Source organism: Hirundo rustica, chromosome 8 (genome assembly GCF_015227805.2).
Source record: "Hirundo rustica isolate bHirRus1 chromosome 8, bHirRus1.pri.v3, whole genome shotgun sequence".
NCBI classification, from domain to species: Eukaryota; Metazoa; Chordata; class Aves; order Passeriformes; family Hirundinidae; genus Hirundo; species Hirundo rustica.
The window spans coordinates 19,687,917-19,704,881 of record NC_053457.1 but is presented as its reverse complement, the minus strand read 5'-3'; the positions used below and the strand labels follow the sequence as shown (position 1 = coordinate 19,704,881).

The following is a 16,965-nucleotide window of genomic DNA, read 5'->3' as shown; positions in this document are numbered from 1 at the left end:
AGCCACGATATATACAAAACAATTAATAAATCCTGAGATATTACCAATGCTGTCTCATGTGTCTGAGGATGCTTGAAGTTCACCGTTTCTAAGGAAAGATGTTTCTTTATACGAGCTACATCTGATTCTCTTGCAGCCTGTAGCAGTGAGTGACCTTTGAATTCATCTTTAAAAACAAAGAAATACATAGCAGAGGGTTACACTCCTTGGCTCAAGAAGGACAAAGAGAATTGCTTCTTTCAGTTTAAAAAAAAAAATCATTTTATTCAGCAGACCATGGAGTATACATTTCCAAGTCTGACTCAAGCTATTACATCACTTGAAAGAACTTGTTAGTTAAGTCAAAACACTACACAAATTTTGCTTTGTTTCTAAACCAAAGCCAGACACATCCAAACTGGCTGCACAAGATCTATTTCACTCACCACTCTATAGGTTCTACTGCTCACACAGGTACTTACTCAAGCTTATAAAATTTTCAAGCTCTGACCTATTTTTGGAAAACCATTCCTAGATACTAGCATGAAGCTTTGTGTAGTATTTACTGACAATTTCTGTAAATATCCCAGAAGTTATTGTTTGACCACTCAAGGACAGAATCTGAGGTCACTCTTTAACTCTTCAAGTTTGCTGGACAAAAATCAATGCCCTTCATCAATTTCTTTGAACTTTCAGTGATTGCGGCACACTCAATCATAGTCAGCATTCTAACCAGTTATTTTTTCTTTTCTTCAAACAAAAAACTGTGGAACAAAAACTAATATTCCAACCACCTTGATGCAATGACAGGAACAAGTACAGGAAATGAAAGTGTATTGGCAAGGTCATAAGGGAAAACGTAACAGGGGAAAAGCTGCAAAACCCATCACAACCACTTAACTATAAAACTGACAGTAAAATTATTTTAAATGCCTACATTCAGAAAATCCAGGAGTTTCAAATTATAAACAGTGAAATATACTGCAAAACATTGCACAATTACTTTCAAAGTGTAAGCATTTTCCAAATCTGCTTTCTGGCAGGTCACTGTCTAGGGAATCTAATTACACATTTCAAGCTGTAACTGTAAAACTGATTCCACTTTATACTCACATGCTAATCGTTCTTTTAATTGGGGCGTTGGAGCCAAATCAATGGTGCTTTTGTTGTGACAGTTCAACAGTGTTGGGTCAGCACCGTAACTTAACAAAAGAGAACATACTTCCACCCTGTTCTTAGAAGCTGCTTCATGCAGAGGGGTGAATTGCCACAGATCCATTGCATTCACACATGCTCCATGCTTGAAAGGCAAAGGGGTAAAAAAAGATGCAATCAAAACCAGGATGTTAGAAAAAGACTGTATTATTAATTTCACACAGTAGACTGTTAAAATAAAAATCAATGCTTATACACAAACTGTTTCCAAGACACTAATTTGCAATCTAACACAACATTTCAGCAAATTGTGGATTTTAATCACCTGATGTCCCACAGGTACATTCAAAGAAGCCAAAGGCTAGCTAGTCTTTTCAGACCTCTTTCAGAAAGGAAAGCAGCCCTGCTACAGGTCAAATCAGAGAAACAGAAATATTCATATTGTCCAAATCACCTGTGAACAAGCTCTGGTTCTTTGCAGCTCTAGAAAGTGTCTAGAGTGACCAGCTGCACTAAGATAAATACATGTTCTGTGAATAACCCCCAAGATATGAATGCCACGGTATCTAAAACAAGATGGGCACTCAAAGTTAATTTTAATTCAAAACATTTAAGTACAAGACTCTCCAAGTAACGCTCCTGGATGAGTAATGTATGTGTAATTTATCTCCAGTAACATTTTGACTGCACTTTTAGTTTGGTCTGTAAGCAAGTACACACTCTTTCCCATTGCTTCTCTTAAAGCTATATGGCTTCGCAAAAAGTAATTCAGAATTCTCTGGAGCAAAAATCCAATGCGGAATACAACTCTAGCTAAATTGTTAAGACACACAGTAGTGCATAGGCAAAAGTTCACTCGTGGGGCTGTGTCTAGTAAAAATTCACTTAACAACTAGCCCCTGAACTAAAAATTATCATGACTCTATACTTATTACAACGTAAGCTTATATCAATAGTTTTTTTAACTTAATTTTTTGCTTAACAAATGGAAAGATACATGGAATCTTTATTAGTGGGAGTCTGAAACACACAGAACTGAACAAGAGCTATTCCCTGAGCAGCCAAATGTCTGGAGTTACATAACTAAACACTCAGTTGTTATAATGATCCTGATTTGCTGTGGCAGCTGACAACAGGCGTAGCTCAAAACTCCCTTGGTGGAGTACACGTATTATATTGCAGCCCACATGTTCAAGCCACTAGTTTAATGTGCACCATACTTATCTTCAAGACTAACATAATCCACATAAACCACTTCGGTTCCAAGAGTTCCCTTTTCTTAGGAAAACTGACAGGTTCCTCTTTCTTTGGGGTGAAGGCTACAATTCAGGGCCAGAACTAATGTTCTAAATCACTAACATGTATAGCAAAAGCAATTTATCATTCTTTAAGTTTTGTAAATCTACATACAAAATAAAAAAAAAAGCAACTTGTATTAGTCTATTATAAACTGTTCTTATTTAATAATATGCAATTTAATCTCTTTGAAGACCAACCTTTACTAGAAGCTCTGTTACTTCGTAATGACCATAGGAACAGGCATTGTGAAGTGGCACCAGATCTCTACATAGAAGAAAAAGGAAAAGGATGATTATTTTAGTACACAAATAGTAATTTCAAATGCATCTAACACATTGCAACTGGCACTATGCTTTACGTTGAACATTTAAAAAAATAATGACACAAATCTTCAAATTAGACTATGGGGAAATAAGAAGCTGAAGAAGAAACCAATAAATCCCATCAGCATTTATCAGAACAGTAAACAGGTAAAATAATCAGAAGATGAGAAGTGAATTGCATTGTCTTGCTGCAGATGAAATGGTTCCACTCAGACTCGGAACCCTAAGCAGCAAGAACTATCTGCAGGGGATGTTCAGGAGCGATCCTAATTATATCCTTTTTCACAAGAACAATGCTGTAGTATCTTCCCCTGTGAAAACTAATCAGCTTGTATTTTTGTCATAACAGAAAGCTTAAAGGTGACAGAACAGTCTCAAGTTGGAAATTCTTTGTGGTTATTTCACCTGAATTTTTAACAAATTCTGTTTATTCTGAATAAAGGGAAACAGGAACCTACCCTTTATCCTTAGCGTGCACGTCAGCTCCATGCTGCAGTAAGAGCTGCACTATCTTTACACGGTTATACCCAGCTGCTAAATGTAATGGAGTAGACTGAAACAACAGAACGTAGAATAAATCAGTAACACTAAATCAAGGTTGATTTTGTATTTTTTTCACAACTTGTTATCAGTCCTAAATGCCGAAGTCCTTCAAGACTTACAAGTTTAAAATAAGCCCAGAGTGCTTGAATCAGACATTGATAACTATGTTCATTGTTCAGTGACTACTCTTGAAGTCACCATAAACACAAATCCCAAATTTTAATTCAAAGGCCATTTTTGGTTTTTTTAGCTTACCATAGCTATAAATACTTTGCTAGCACAAACTATGTCCTTGTGAAAGGGGAAGTAGGAAAACCATTAGCAATGATGACTGTTAAACTATGAAGAAGTCTCTCTGCCAATCTGTGAAGTAAGTTTAACATCATCAAGAGGGGTTGTTATTCACATTTGTGAGTGCAGTAAGCGAGCAGGGTGTGGGGGAAATTTCATCTCTTCTAAACTCTCACCCCCCCACAGAGCTGACAGTCAACTGCTCAATGATCTTTTCTAGCAAATGCATTCAAGCACCAGCAGCACTAAAGGCAGAGCTACGAATCAGTGAGAGGAAATCTTATCCTCTACATTTATAAACCCATCCACTGAACCAGATTTCTACAGTTTCTAGAGGACAAGCACCATAACCAGATGAGAAAACAGAGATGCACCAGTGTTGTGGAGATGCCAGTATCTTACCACCAAGCCTCCCAAATGGCAAGTAACTAGATCAAAACTGGGGTGAATGAGTACAAATACTTAATGAGAATAAGGATGCCAAAAAGTGATAATCAATAACCTGAACCTTCCATAGACTAGGAGCTGAACCTAGAAGTCTCAGGATTTTACAGAATGGAGATTTTGAACATTTTAAATGTATTTCTTTACCATCACTTACAGCAATGAACAGCTTGCTCCTGAAATAGGAGCAGTAACTTGCCTAAGGGCACATGTCAAATAAAGCATCTGTGTGTTTCTCCCTGATAGGGACAAAAATCTGTGAAAAGGCCTCACTTCTTTATCATTGCAGATATGGAGGTCATAACTTCATAAGCAGAAGTTTCAATTGAAAAGATGTCTGTTTATTGCTCCTATATAGAAATACTTGCACAATTCTTTTAAGATTAAAAAACAAACAAAAAATCTCAGCTGGTTGCTAGAGAGGTGGAATCTTATTTTCCCACATACGGTGAAGAAAATAGATTTTATGTTTAACTTTTTAAAAATCTGGTCAAGTAATAACTGGATCATGTAAGAGATAACTACTTTTAAATCAGGTTTTTAACAAAAATACCTTTCTGCCATCACTTGCATGACAGTTAACATTTAATGGTGTAAGAAGAGACATCATCTTTTCCTCATTTCCACTCCTGAAAAACAAGATACGAAATGAGCAGAAATATCCTTATCCCAATTTTTAGTAGCTTATTCTGGTTTTATATTTTTCACTGAGTTCAGTGAAATGTTCAATGTTCAACAGAGCTGAAGCAACACTTCCCTCTGCATTGTCAGCATTAAAGGGACAACAAAAATGCATTTATGCAACCACTTTTGTAGCTTCATTCACAGAAGAGCCAAAGCTGAGCATCTAGATGGAATGCAAGCTCCAAAGACTATATATCTATATAATTATCACACAAAATTCTGCAAATAGAACTAATACCAGTTGTTTTCCAAACATACATACCTGGCGCTTTCTAAGAGTTCATCTTTCTTGTATTCACCTAGAAGACAAAAAGGCTTTCTTTAGCTGTCAAATAAATATCTATATGTGAAGTTCACTATTTATCCTCCTCTTCTAAAAATTTAGAGAACGTTAAGAGCTGGAAGTACTTACAAATACTCTTTTCAGTTGTTAAAGGAAGCTTTTAAAAAAGAGGAAGGGTGAGTTTTTACACAGGCAGGTATTGACAGGATAAAAGAAATGTGTTTAAACTAAAAAAGGAGAGATTTAGATTTAATGGAGGAAATTCTTTACTTAGAGGATAGTGGGGCACTGGAACAGGCTGCCCAGAGAAGTTGTGGATTCCCTGCCCCTGGATGTGTCTAAGGTGATGCTGGATAGGGTCTGGGCAACCTGGTCTAGTCAATGTTCCTGCCCATGACAGGGGGTTGGAACAACAGGATCATTAAGGTCCCTTCCAACCTATGCCATTCTATGATTCTAAAGATGTGACAGTTCATTATTGAACTACGATGACAAACTATCCAGAACACATGCCATGACCAGAGACAAGTGAAAGCAGTATCAAAAAGACAAGCCCCAAACTACTGTGTTACATCAGTTCAACTGTTACCAGTCATAAGGAAATCTAAAATTATCACTTACCAGTTAGCACTGCCTTTGCAGACGGGTCTGCTAAATCCAAAGCTGTTCTTCCATCTGTGTTCCGGATGGTTGGTTCAGCACCATGCTGCAACAGTACTACAAAAATGCCAAAGTTTTCCATGAGAAAACAATTCTACAAGACAAGGTTTATGAGACCTATCATTACTGTAATCTGCAAACAGCAGAAGAAACACCCTAACTTCCTTTTTCAAAATTTTAATGTCAGCATTCTTCAATGTCATCTGTGACCAGTGTATCTGGTGAAACATGTCTAGACACATCTTAAGAGAAAAAGGCAGAGCAGAAGGAGAACAACCACAGACTGACAAGAGATAATCTCCCACCAGAAAAACGAAGCAGCTATTTTCCATCAGCTCCACAGCATGCTGCCCCAAATCCTGTGCTGTCTTAACCTGCAGACAGCAGTGGCAGGCTGTGCATGCTGCACTCATAGTCAGGCCAAACACACAGTTATCTCTACAGCTCTCTTAAAGTAAATGGCAGCAAATCACAGAATCAAAGAATGTTTCTTGACTATGTGTCTAACTTTGTAACTCTTCCTTAAACAGCTCCTCTTAAGAACTGTGTAGGTAAAACAGGTAGTCATTATAGTTGAAGTTTTCCCATCCTTAACTAATTTAACACAGCTGTGACATAAGACAGAATGAATCCATTATTAAGATCACTTTTGTTCTTTCCACTGCACTACGATCAGAAGCAGAAGGCAGCATAGGAATCTAGGCTGAAACAGAAGAGAATTTAGCTTCATCATGTCACTTTAAAGCACTTTCTACACGATGTCAGTGTGAACCTTTATAGGTAGACAATCATAAAAAATAGATCCAAAACCTTGTATCTTGTAATGGTGACAGACAAACTGAAGTTTACGAAAGATGTTTACTTCTAACCCTTTTATCAGCCACAGCTCCAGAGTGACAATGGTCTTTAAAAGGTTCTTAATTTTTTTGCAGTGAAAACAAGTGAGTCAATCACAGGAAGAGTGGGAGAAAATTACCAATGCAGACATCTGTCTTCCCCTTAATGGCAGCTTCATGAAGAGGAGTGTAATTCCAATTATCTCGAGCATTAGGATCTGCACCGTGCCGCAAGAGCAGATTGACAACTTCAGCATGGCCAAAAGAGCAAGCATTGTGAAGAGGAATAAGGCCTCCATCATCCCGTGCGTGGACATTGGCACCACTTTGAAGTAAATACTCAACTACATCCTTCCGACCAAAACCTGGAAAAGGGAGAAAAGGCTTCAGGGTGGGGTAAGAGAAATTTCTGCTCCAGATGTGTAGATTAAACCAACAGACTTCAGTGACAGTAACCATGCCTAAAGACAATCACAAGTGGCATAGTTTACTTAAGAAGCATTTACACTCTAAGGATGTTTCTGAAACTCTTAAAAATTAGATTAAATTCAGTAGAAAAGTAATATTAAAGATTACAGAAACAATATCTTGGTAAGATTCCCTCAAATTTCAGCTGTATCTTGCATACTTATATAATGGCAAATGAACTAGGACATCAAACTGTATATTTGCTCTATCTCTACATTAGACCAGAATGCTTTAAGACTTCTGCTTGCAGCCAACGTATCAGTCTTCTGCCAAGTGCCTTCTGGGAAATCATGTGTGCAGGACTTTGCCTTTCCTGCTTTAAGTATCTCAGTTACAAAATCTTTTCCTGAACAGATCAAGATCTGGATGATGTCTTGAGCTCTTCCCTCACAGGGAATAACCATGAAGTTGCCAACGTCACTGTTATCCAGACCGCAGCAAATTTAAACCTTGCTGCAGATCACCCATAGAATGTCCATGGTAGGCTTAAGTCCTTGCAACCACAACCTAGAAAGAATGCACATTCCTGATAACAACACAGCATTTCAGTGACAAAGTCACCAAAGTGTCAGCATTTCAGTTATAACTGAACTTTCAGTCTCAGCTTAGTCGCAACTGAACCTTTTCATAGCATGTTCTTCACTAAATCTGACTTCAGTAAATCCTTCTTCTGGAGCAATAAGCACTTTCACACCCTGGAGCTCCCAAAAAACCCACTGCCACTATTAACCAATTTCTGGATCCCACTTGCTACGAGAATATCTTGTAGACAAGCTGTTTATGTCAGACAGAGAGGCCTGGACAAGTATTCAGAAATACTTTAGTTAAATTCTCACTTTACTCTTCTTTCTTCAAGAGTCTGGTTAGGAACTACATTCACCACGAATTCCTCATTATTGTAACATTCCTTTTATGTCAAACTTTTGAATAACAGCACAAACTTCAAGGTGTTTTCCAGTAACAGTCACAAAGCTATACTGGTGATGTGCTTCTTCAAAATACAATACTGGTGATGTATTTCTTCCAAATACAATACCAATGATAAAAATCTTAGCTTACTAGAACCTTGCTTATGATAGAACCACAGGCTCCTACAGCAAATTCACCTTTGAGCCTCACCATGATGCTTACCCACCTTGCCTCTCCTCTAACAGAGAACAGGAGCTCTGCATACTTGGGATGAGAGCTGGGTAAAACCAATTTATCTGCACAGGCACAGTAAGTCATATTCACTGCACATGTGTGCATATGTCTGCTGCCAAAAAAAAGTATTAGTAGCTATACCCATGCAGCCTTATTGTCTATATTACATTATATGCATCATGTTTCTCATTCTTAAATATATTCAGCTATTTAAAGTATTATAAAAACTATTATTTTTCTTAAATGTGTCCTGATATTTTCCTTGCTTCTTCAAGCTTTCAAAAAATTCTGTTTATAGTTTGAATATATACTCAAAATGTACTAAATTATTTTGAGAAACTACTCAAAAGAGACCTTCACATGCGCCAGAGTCCTGCAAACACATAATCAAAACTGTTATTTGTTGACAGACTGCTTGGTATTTTCCTTTGAGTACAAAAAAATGTTCTCCAGGACGGCTGTAATTATGTTAGAGAAGACTCTCATCAAATTCTTTGTACAGAAGTTACATATCTGGTAGCTAAACCACTCGTTCTTGTACAGAAGGCATTCCTACCCCTCAAAGTATTGATGTAATGCCATGTTTTCACAGGTAAAATTCCTCAGCAGGAATCAACATCATAATTGAAAATCAGCCGTAGCAAACCATATTAGAGGCACTAAGAATTCCCTCAGATCCCTGTATTTAAGACAGAGGTTCAATCAGATACAGCTCATGAACAATCCATAGCTTCTCTCTCAGCAAAGCCTGCATCTATTCAGAAAGTACCTTGAGTACCGCGACACCCCTCAACTACCTGCAGCTAATTTAATGTCGATGAAATTAACTCCTTTGTATCACACACGATGTATTAACTCATTTTTGTAACTTCTCTCCGGTACTGAGTGCACAGCAGGGATTCCTTACTTGCTTGGGGAAGCATCTGTACAACAGGGCACCATATATGGAAGGGGAATTATTTTCCCATTACTTTCTAAAGGATGCACGAGTACAGAGGAAGTGGCCAAACTGCACAATGGTCTCTGCCTCTGCTGTTTTCCCTGAGAGTGGAAAGCAGGGGAAGCCTTTGCTGTCACAGGAAGGCAGTCACTGCCTACTCTAACAGCGCCTCTTTACCAGTTGGCTGCAGTAAAAACTATTTCGAGACTTTAAAAAAACCTAACATTGTAATTTTTAAGAGGTAGGAGTTTTTGAGCTTTTATCAAGAGAACAACTAAATGGGATCACAGCTTTCAACGGAGCAAGGTAATGGTCTTATCATCATGAACTCTGTTTTTGTTGCCCACAAGAAAGGCTCGCTACTCAGGACCTCAAGCTGCCACCTGTGACAGTCAAGCAGCTCGCTGCACTTGTTCCCTGGAAAGTTACAAATATTTAGCTGACAAGTCACAATTATTTATCATAGTAGAAATGTACGACTGCGTATAGTTTGAAAAAGGTATTTATTTACAGTCATTGTATGTCATAATTGACATTCAGCTACTTTTGATGGAATAGAAAGCTAACAGAAAGAACTTAGCTCAAATTCTTCTCCCCTACCCTGGGTGCTCATATTTTTTAAGAATTTCAAATTGCAGGAAGGGCACTCTGGTACCTGCCAAGTCCTTAAAACCTTGTGATACTCTGAACTTTGACACACACTGTGATGAAAAAGACTGACTTGAGGAAGTATATGCAGCTTATGATGGGAGACAATGGGGCCTCTTTTATTTTGAAGAGTGGTGGGCTCTTGACTAAACCTTCATGATAACTCAACTATCACACACAGTTGTGTAATACTAAACCCAAAGAGCAACCTCCAGCAAAACTCCAATATGTATTACTTCTGATAATAACACATTTCTAGGGGCAGCTTTTTTTTTTTAACCATATTTTCCTTCAAAATCCACCTTTACAAACTGACACATGGAAAAAGAGGAATTTGGCTTATTTATTTTTTTCTTAACGTTAGGTAAGATCTGGGAAAAGACTTACAAAATAGAACCTAGGTTCAGACCCAGAATGCCACTAGAAAGGGACAAAAGGGCAATACAAAACATGGTGTATTTCAGCTCCAACTCCTCCATAAAAGAAGTCTCCAAACTGAATGAAACTAGTCAGAGAAGTTTTGTAATGTATTTTCTAAGAACACCCAGACAACTAGGATAAACAAAGCAGGAATACAACAGATTTTTGCTTTTACTTCCTGGAATGTGACTCTTTCAGAGGCAAAGACAAAAGAAGTGAGTATTACCCCAACTGTGAGTAACAGGGAAAGGCAAAACCAAACAAAACCAGTCAGGCCCAAGTCCAAGAGTTACTTACATCCACCTTTCACACAGCCCCTATTGCAGGTGGGCTGGCAGCAAAGAGGACCCCGTCAGGAAATCACACAAGTGCTTTCTATCACATGATAACCAGAAACTCTCAGCATCTCCTACAGGCTGGTGAGAGGAGCAATTAATTTCTCTGTACCAAGTCTGAAGAAGACTCGGGCATGACAACAGCATCTCCCATTTACACACCAACCCATTTAACATTAGAAATCTAACAATTGCATGAACTTACTGCTACGCATTTTTTAAAGAAAAATCTTTCTACAGATCAGGAGTTATTTAAACTCAAGACGGATCACCCCTGCTCAGAGAGATAAACTAGATCATTATAGTAAATGATAAACCTCTTAGGCAAAAAAAACCCCAAACGAACAAAAAGCAAATAAATAAAAACAATCCTTCACTTCTCAAAATGCTCTAAAACATAGACAGTTGTTTAGACGTTCAGAGTTTATAAATGGACAGGCAGGGTTGCTGCATATGAAAAACAGCTACAAAAATTGTTCTCCTCTGACAGAATACTTTAAGTTGCCTCCTAAGCTCTCCTGCTGATCAAGCTTCCTAAATCTATGAAATACTGCTGTCCTGAGAAGGCTTTCAAGAACGTAGAGCTTTTAAGTATGAGTCAAGCTCTCTTAACATTACGAAAGGACACCTGAAGCAAAACCTTTACCAAGACAATCTAATAAAGAAACAAACATCTTTGTTACTATCCTTACTGTTTAGCTGAAAAAAAGCTGCTGTTTTCTGCAGCCTTTCAGCCTTGAGGTCCTGCATCTAACGCTGTAATTAAACCAAAACAACCAACATGAAAACAACAGTCACAATCAGGTCTTTGTCTGAAAAGGTGGGATACAATATTCCGGCCTGTTACCAGCAAATGCAGTTGTCCTGTGACGTCAGTTGTTTGCTTACTTACGTCCAACAAAGTCCATTCGTCAAAGAAAAGAAAGAAAAAAACTTAGAAACGTCGTTATCTGACAAGCACCTTCATGAGTTCAATTTTAAAAACGCACAGGCCTGCTGAAATCCATGAGACTGTACGTGGGACTGTACTGTCAGAGCTCACGTGTCACAACACGAAGAGTAAAAACCCCACTCCAGATGCGTCCTCAAAGCCTGATGAGGTTTGTTTTATTAAAAAAAGGAGACAAAAAAAAGAAAAGGTAATAAGCGAGCAGACGCAGCTGGACCACTCGGCGACCCCGCCGCATGGGTGACACCGACTCGGCCCCAGGGCCGGGCAGGGCCGCGGGGCGATGCTCAGGGGCCGGCGGAGCGCTCGGACCTCCGGGCTGCGCCCGGCCCGAGCGGCGAGGCCCGAGTTGCCCGGCGCTGCCCCGCGGCGCGGCGCGGCCCGGCGGAACGGCGCTGCCCTCCGGCTCCCCCGGCCCCGGTACCTGCGGCGAAGTGCAGCGGGCTGGACTTCCTGCCCGCCGTGTCCCGGCTGTTCACGTTCTCGGGCCGCACCAGCCTCTTGACCCGCTCCACGTCCCCGTTCCTGCAGGCCTCGAACAGCTCCCGGGCCGGCTCGGCCGCCGCCGCGCCGCAGCCCGGCGCCTCGGCCAGAGCGGCCGCGCCGCCCGCGCACCTTCTCCCCGCCATGGCCGGGCCGGGCCGGGCCCCGCGCAGCCTCCGCCGCCCCTCACGGCCCGCGGGGCTCCGCACGCGCTCCGGGCCGGGCGCTGCGCCCGGCGGAGGGATCCGGGCACCGCCGGCCGCCTGCGCAGGCGCGAGCGGCGGGAGCCTCCCAGCGCCGGGCCGCGGTGCTGCGGCGCCGCCCCGGCAGCGGGCACGGCCCGGGAGCGCCACAGCGCCTCAGAGCGGGACCTGAGGGACGCGGGGCACACGGGCTGCCCCCTGCTCCCTCAAGGGGATGATGCGGAGCGGGAAAAAATAGAGAACAAATGTACCTTTGCTGCTTTCAGTAATTAAATGTACGGGGTTTTCTGCAAAATGTGTAAGACTGCATTTTGGTGCCGATGGCTTCGCGATCCTCCCACAGTTGCTTTTAAAGCAAAATACTGTGACTCCGGGGAAGCTGAGTGCTTGCATAATGGAATGGAAATTATACAACGCAAATGACACGTTTCTCTTTATTAATATCGGAAAACAGATATCAAAAAACCCTGTTAGTTGACTTTGCCAATTCAAGGTTTTGGAAGAGAACGTGAAGTGTCCGTCTCCACACCCCGTTCCCCCTCTCGTAAGCCTCATCGTCTTGATGGGGAAGCCTGAGCCCAGATGGGACTGACTAGAAAAGGATTCTGTTGATGATTCTGAAATGTGTTGTGGTGTGGGGTTTTTTTTGTTTGTTTGTTTGGGTTTTTTTTGTTTGTTTGTTTGGGTTTTTTTGTTTGTTTGTTTGTTTTTCCCACTCACACCATATTAAAATATTTACTCCGGAAAAGGTAGTTGAATAGGGTCAGTACCTTCCTGTTGCAAATGCAAAGATGAGTAACTCCAAACTCAATTCATTTTGCAGACTACTGTTACATTAGGAAATTAAATGACTTGAGTACAAGGAAAAAGATCTCACACATTTGTACAGTCTAGTTACTTCCATTCTGTCAAACATCCCTGTCCCTGAAGCAAGGCAGTTACATTGAAATTTCTCTCCCTGATCCATGCTAATGCCTAAACTGCACCCAGGAATTTTTCTGCAGGAGACTACAATCTGTACCAGGCTGTCACCATGCTCTAGTGACAGATCAAGGTCTGATGCTTGTGTCTCTGGCCTGCCCAGTTTAGGAATTTACACATAGCCACATTGGCAGTGTGACAGAGAAATACAGCCGGCATGGGGCAGAAACCACGTGGTTTGACAAATGTGATTCCTCGGTCATGTGTGTTTTCTGTAATCCCACTGGCTTTTCTCTGTGTCTCCGTTTAAATTTCAAGCTGCGCTCAGCAGGCAGGGAATAGCCTGGCTATGGCCAGAGTCCCATACCTACATAATTCATCCACTGCTTTGCACGGGCCATTAATGTTCCCACTTAAACTGCCATCAAATGTGGCTCAGGCTTGCAGCCCTCTCAGACCTTCCCAACTCCTCCAAAGTATGCATGATGAGAGCTTCCCTTTCTTCCTGCAGATGCCACAGACGGAAAACAAGACCTACAGTGCTGCCATTTGTATCTTTTATTATCACCATTAGCATAGCTGGAAAAACGATACAAGCTTTTGAGTTCATAAACCCTTCTCTGGGCCTACAGCAGAAGTAGCAAATTCACTAACTTGACTGCTTCAATTTCAAAATTAAAGAAGGGACTTTGTATCTAGAAATCCGTGGAAGTGCAAATACCTGTGTAAATACAAACACATCCTGCTCCTCTGGTCCTCTAAGTAATTTTAAATCCAGAACAATATTTCACAATTATAAAGAGCGTGGCCTGAAATAAATGATACATTCTGTCCACATCATTATACCCCAAAGATACTATTCTAAATTATCTGTGGCCTGATTTCCTTTGCCAGCATGTCTTCCTGACAGCTTGAGTGTGAAAGTACAGCAGGTCTATATGAGAGGAAACAATTTAAAAAATATTATACTGTAAGAGCAGGATTCAATTAGCCTTGAATTCAAGGAGGCAAAGGCTCTCAGCATATTTTAGGACTGGTGTATCATTAGTCTTCACAGTGACTTTTGAGATTCCCCATACACACTCCCACCCCTTTTTTAATGCTATTTATATGTTTATTTTATGAGAAAATAATCTATAAAATCAATTTTTTTTCTTCTTCTGTACAATAGCATGGTTAGAAAACTATAGCTGAAATATATGCCAAATCCCACCCAATACATGTGGTAGGGACTTTCCTAGAGGCAGCAGGGGCTTTGTAACCCACCTGTTATTAACCCAGCCTGAGAGGCTCAGTCATGAATAGCTCAGAAAAAAATCACTGTTATTCCTTTTAGTGTAATTTATGATATACCAATGGCCTCTACCTTTGAAGTGTATTTATTCTGGTGGCATAACCTCACAAAACAGAAACATGAAGTGTTTTGGAAGTGTGCTGTTTGTTTAGAAACATGCTCGGTTGGTCACTAGAGGGCAGGAAAGGAAAGGAGATAAAGAGGAAGGGGAAACTGGAAAAAAAAAGGGGGGGCTAAAAATAAATAAAGATACAGAAAAATAAGGAAAAAAATAGAGACTGTTTGGTATGGAAAGATTAAAGCAGCCTTAAAAATAAGTGCTTTTCCTTTCTGCTTAGGGGCTTAAGATTTACTTATGGGAAGAGGCATTGTTCATGCCAGTCTACAAGACAGTCCATCAGATTTAGGATTTTTGGCTGTCATCCCTTCATATTATGAGGATTTTCCAGTTCCTTCTGTTTGGTCCCTGCAGTGCTTTTCCTTGCTTTTGGAAGCAAAGTAAAATGCTAGAATAAATAGAACATTTCAGGAGTTCAGAAATTTAGCTTATTCCAAAAGGAGAATGGTTTTAAATTTATTCCATTTGAAGTATTTCCAGATGAGGCTTGAAAAAAAAGCCTAAACCAGGGACAATTAATATGGAAATAATCATCAGGAAATAATAAAACAATCCTGTAAAGAAAGGGGTTTACTTTGGAGAGAAACAGAAGTGATCCGTTGTTTATTACTAATTTTTTATAACATAAATAGAAACTTTCTCAGTGCAAGCTTCTTTTTCTAAATGAAAAGATCAATTTAAGAAATATGGACTCATTGCAAAATCAAAGCAGTACAGGCTGGACATCAGCAAATAAGTGTAATACTGGATCTTTAAAGAAATTTTCTCCCTTCCCCTTTTTATTTAATCTATCAAGTATTTTTGCTATATCTCTTAAACAAGTAGGAACCAGTTCTTTTTCTCTATGTATTTAGTTACCCATGTGTATTTAGTGGTGTTTTATATGTACCTTTATTTTACCAGCAGTTGGGGCTAAAGTGTAATAATTATAAAATATTGTTGTGGAATAATAAAGGGTTAAAAAAAAAAAAAAAAGAAAAGAAAAAAGAAAGAAAGGAGACATGGAGATGGTGAAATGTTGAGAAACGGAGCTTTTCAGAGAGGAGCAAACAAAGCCAAGTGGTCCCTCTAGGAGATGGGGGTGCACTGTGGGTTGTTAACAAGATATAATGGTAGGCTATTTAGTTACCAAAATACTGCGTCTGTGTATGCAGCAACCAAGATAACAGTTCAGCAGCTTCATGACCAGCTGTGGTGACAGCAGTTAGAGAAAATTCTTTTTAGTTTAAGGAGAAGATTGTAATCTAGACACCAGCAGCACAGATAAATGTAAGAGAGTTCATGGAAACTGGATTTGTGATTTGTTTAAAATTGTTCCAGTTTTCTGTCAAAAACTGCTAGACAGAAACATGTCTAGAGGGCTTAAAGGGAGCTCTTGTTTGTTTTTCTGTAGTGCCTGGAACATTCTGGGATGACAGAGAGCTTTTTTAAAAGTGTAGGCTCCTTGCATGCAAAACAGAATTACACAGAATGCCAGGATGGGGACATGGCAGAGGCCTGGGAAGTTGTTATTTTTTATTGGGAAGAAACCACAAGCAGCAGAGGAGCAGTAGAGGCAAAGATCAGCATTGACTGGTGATACCAGCAAAACAGATTCATCTGTACCTCAAATATGTATAATAATATGAAAATGCTAAAAAAATTCAAGGCAAACCAGAATGTGTGTCCAACTGTGAAATTCATTTTTCTGAAGCCAATCAAAAGAAAAAAAAAGTGGGCTAATTAGGTTATAATCTGTGTAGAACTGACTGAGATAGTATTGGGGAAGGAGCAATTCTCTTGAAAAATCATCTTAAGGGAGAATATTTCAGAGGAGAAACCCACAAGTAGCAAGAGACTCTCCATGCATTTAAATTGCAATTCCAGTGACATTTTATTAACAAATTTCAGTATTTGTTTTCTGTCTGAATTAAAAATAAATAAAAAAAATAAAAAAGGCTCTGTGGAGGTTCAGACAACTTCACAATCTTTCCTGGGCATTTAGCAGAAGTGTCCAGGTCGTCCAAGTAATTGACAAAGCAGGTAGGTTTCTTAGTGTTTTACTCTTAATTGCCCTCTGAAGCACTGTTCCTCTTTCCATTGATGGCATAAGAAGCCCATACTTTTAATTTGGATACCTAAATTGGTTGCCTATAGTATGTAAATACCATATAGAGGAGCAGGCAGTGTGAAGGAAAGCAAAGAAGAAACTAAATGTAATGTTTTTTAAGAAAGTAGCAGCGTACCCCTCCAAACAGTTGCACATAGATTGTCAAGTTGTTATTTCAGGACAGATCTTTGAGAGGCAATTTCTCAACAATTCAAATGATGGCTTCTTGGAACAGCTAGTTCCACAGTCCAATGGGGGGAAAAAAAAAAAAATATATATATATATATGAAAATGAACAGACTATTCTTGACTTCAGCCTAAGAAAAAGTTAGTTTAAGAAGTTTTTATAGTTTCACCATGGAGTAATAATTGTCAAATCCAGTGAATTTCAGTATTTCTAATGGAAGGCTGCTGCTGAAAAGTAGCCCATGGCAGTGATTTAGAAGAGGAACTGTGA

At 39.8% G+C, this 16,965-nt stretch overlaps 1 protein-coding gene across 1 annotated transcript in view; it reads right to left on the bottom strand.

Annotated features, from left to right (window-relative positions):
• Window positions 1–12,170, bottom strand: part of TNKS2 (tankyrase 2) — a 29,677-nt gene extending 17,507 nt beyond the window's left edge. The window contains exons 1-9 of the mRNA XM_040071449.2: window positions 11,825–12,170; window positions 6,638–6,862; window positions 5,623–5,718; window positions 4,981–5,017; window positions 4,588–4,663; window positions 3,215–3,309; window positions 2,631–2,697; window positions 1,093–1,279; window positions 45–166 (exon numbers count right to left, since the gene is read on the bottom strand). Of these exons, the coding sequence (XP_039927383.1) occupies window positions 45–166; window positions 1,093–1,279; window positions 2,631–2,697; window positions 3,215–3,309; window positions 4,588–4,663; window positions 4,981–5,017; window positions 5,623–5,718; window positions 6,638–6,862; window positions 11,825–12,029 (1,110 nt within the window). The 5' untranslated portion in view covers window positions 12,030–12,170. The remainder of the gene's footprint in view (window positions 1–44; window positions 167–1,092; window positions 1,280–2,630; window positions 2,698–3,214; window positions 3,310–4,587; window positions 4,664–4,980; window positions 5,018–5,622; window positions 5,719–6,637; window positions 6,863–11,824) is intronic.
• Window positions 12,171–16,965: the final 4,795 nt, after the last annotated feature.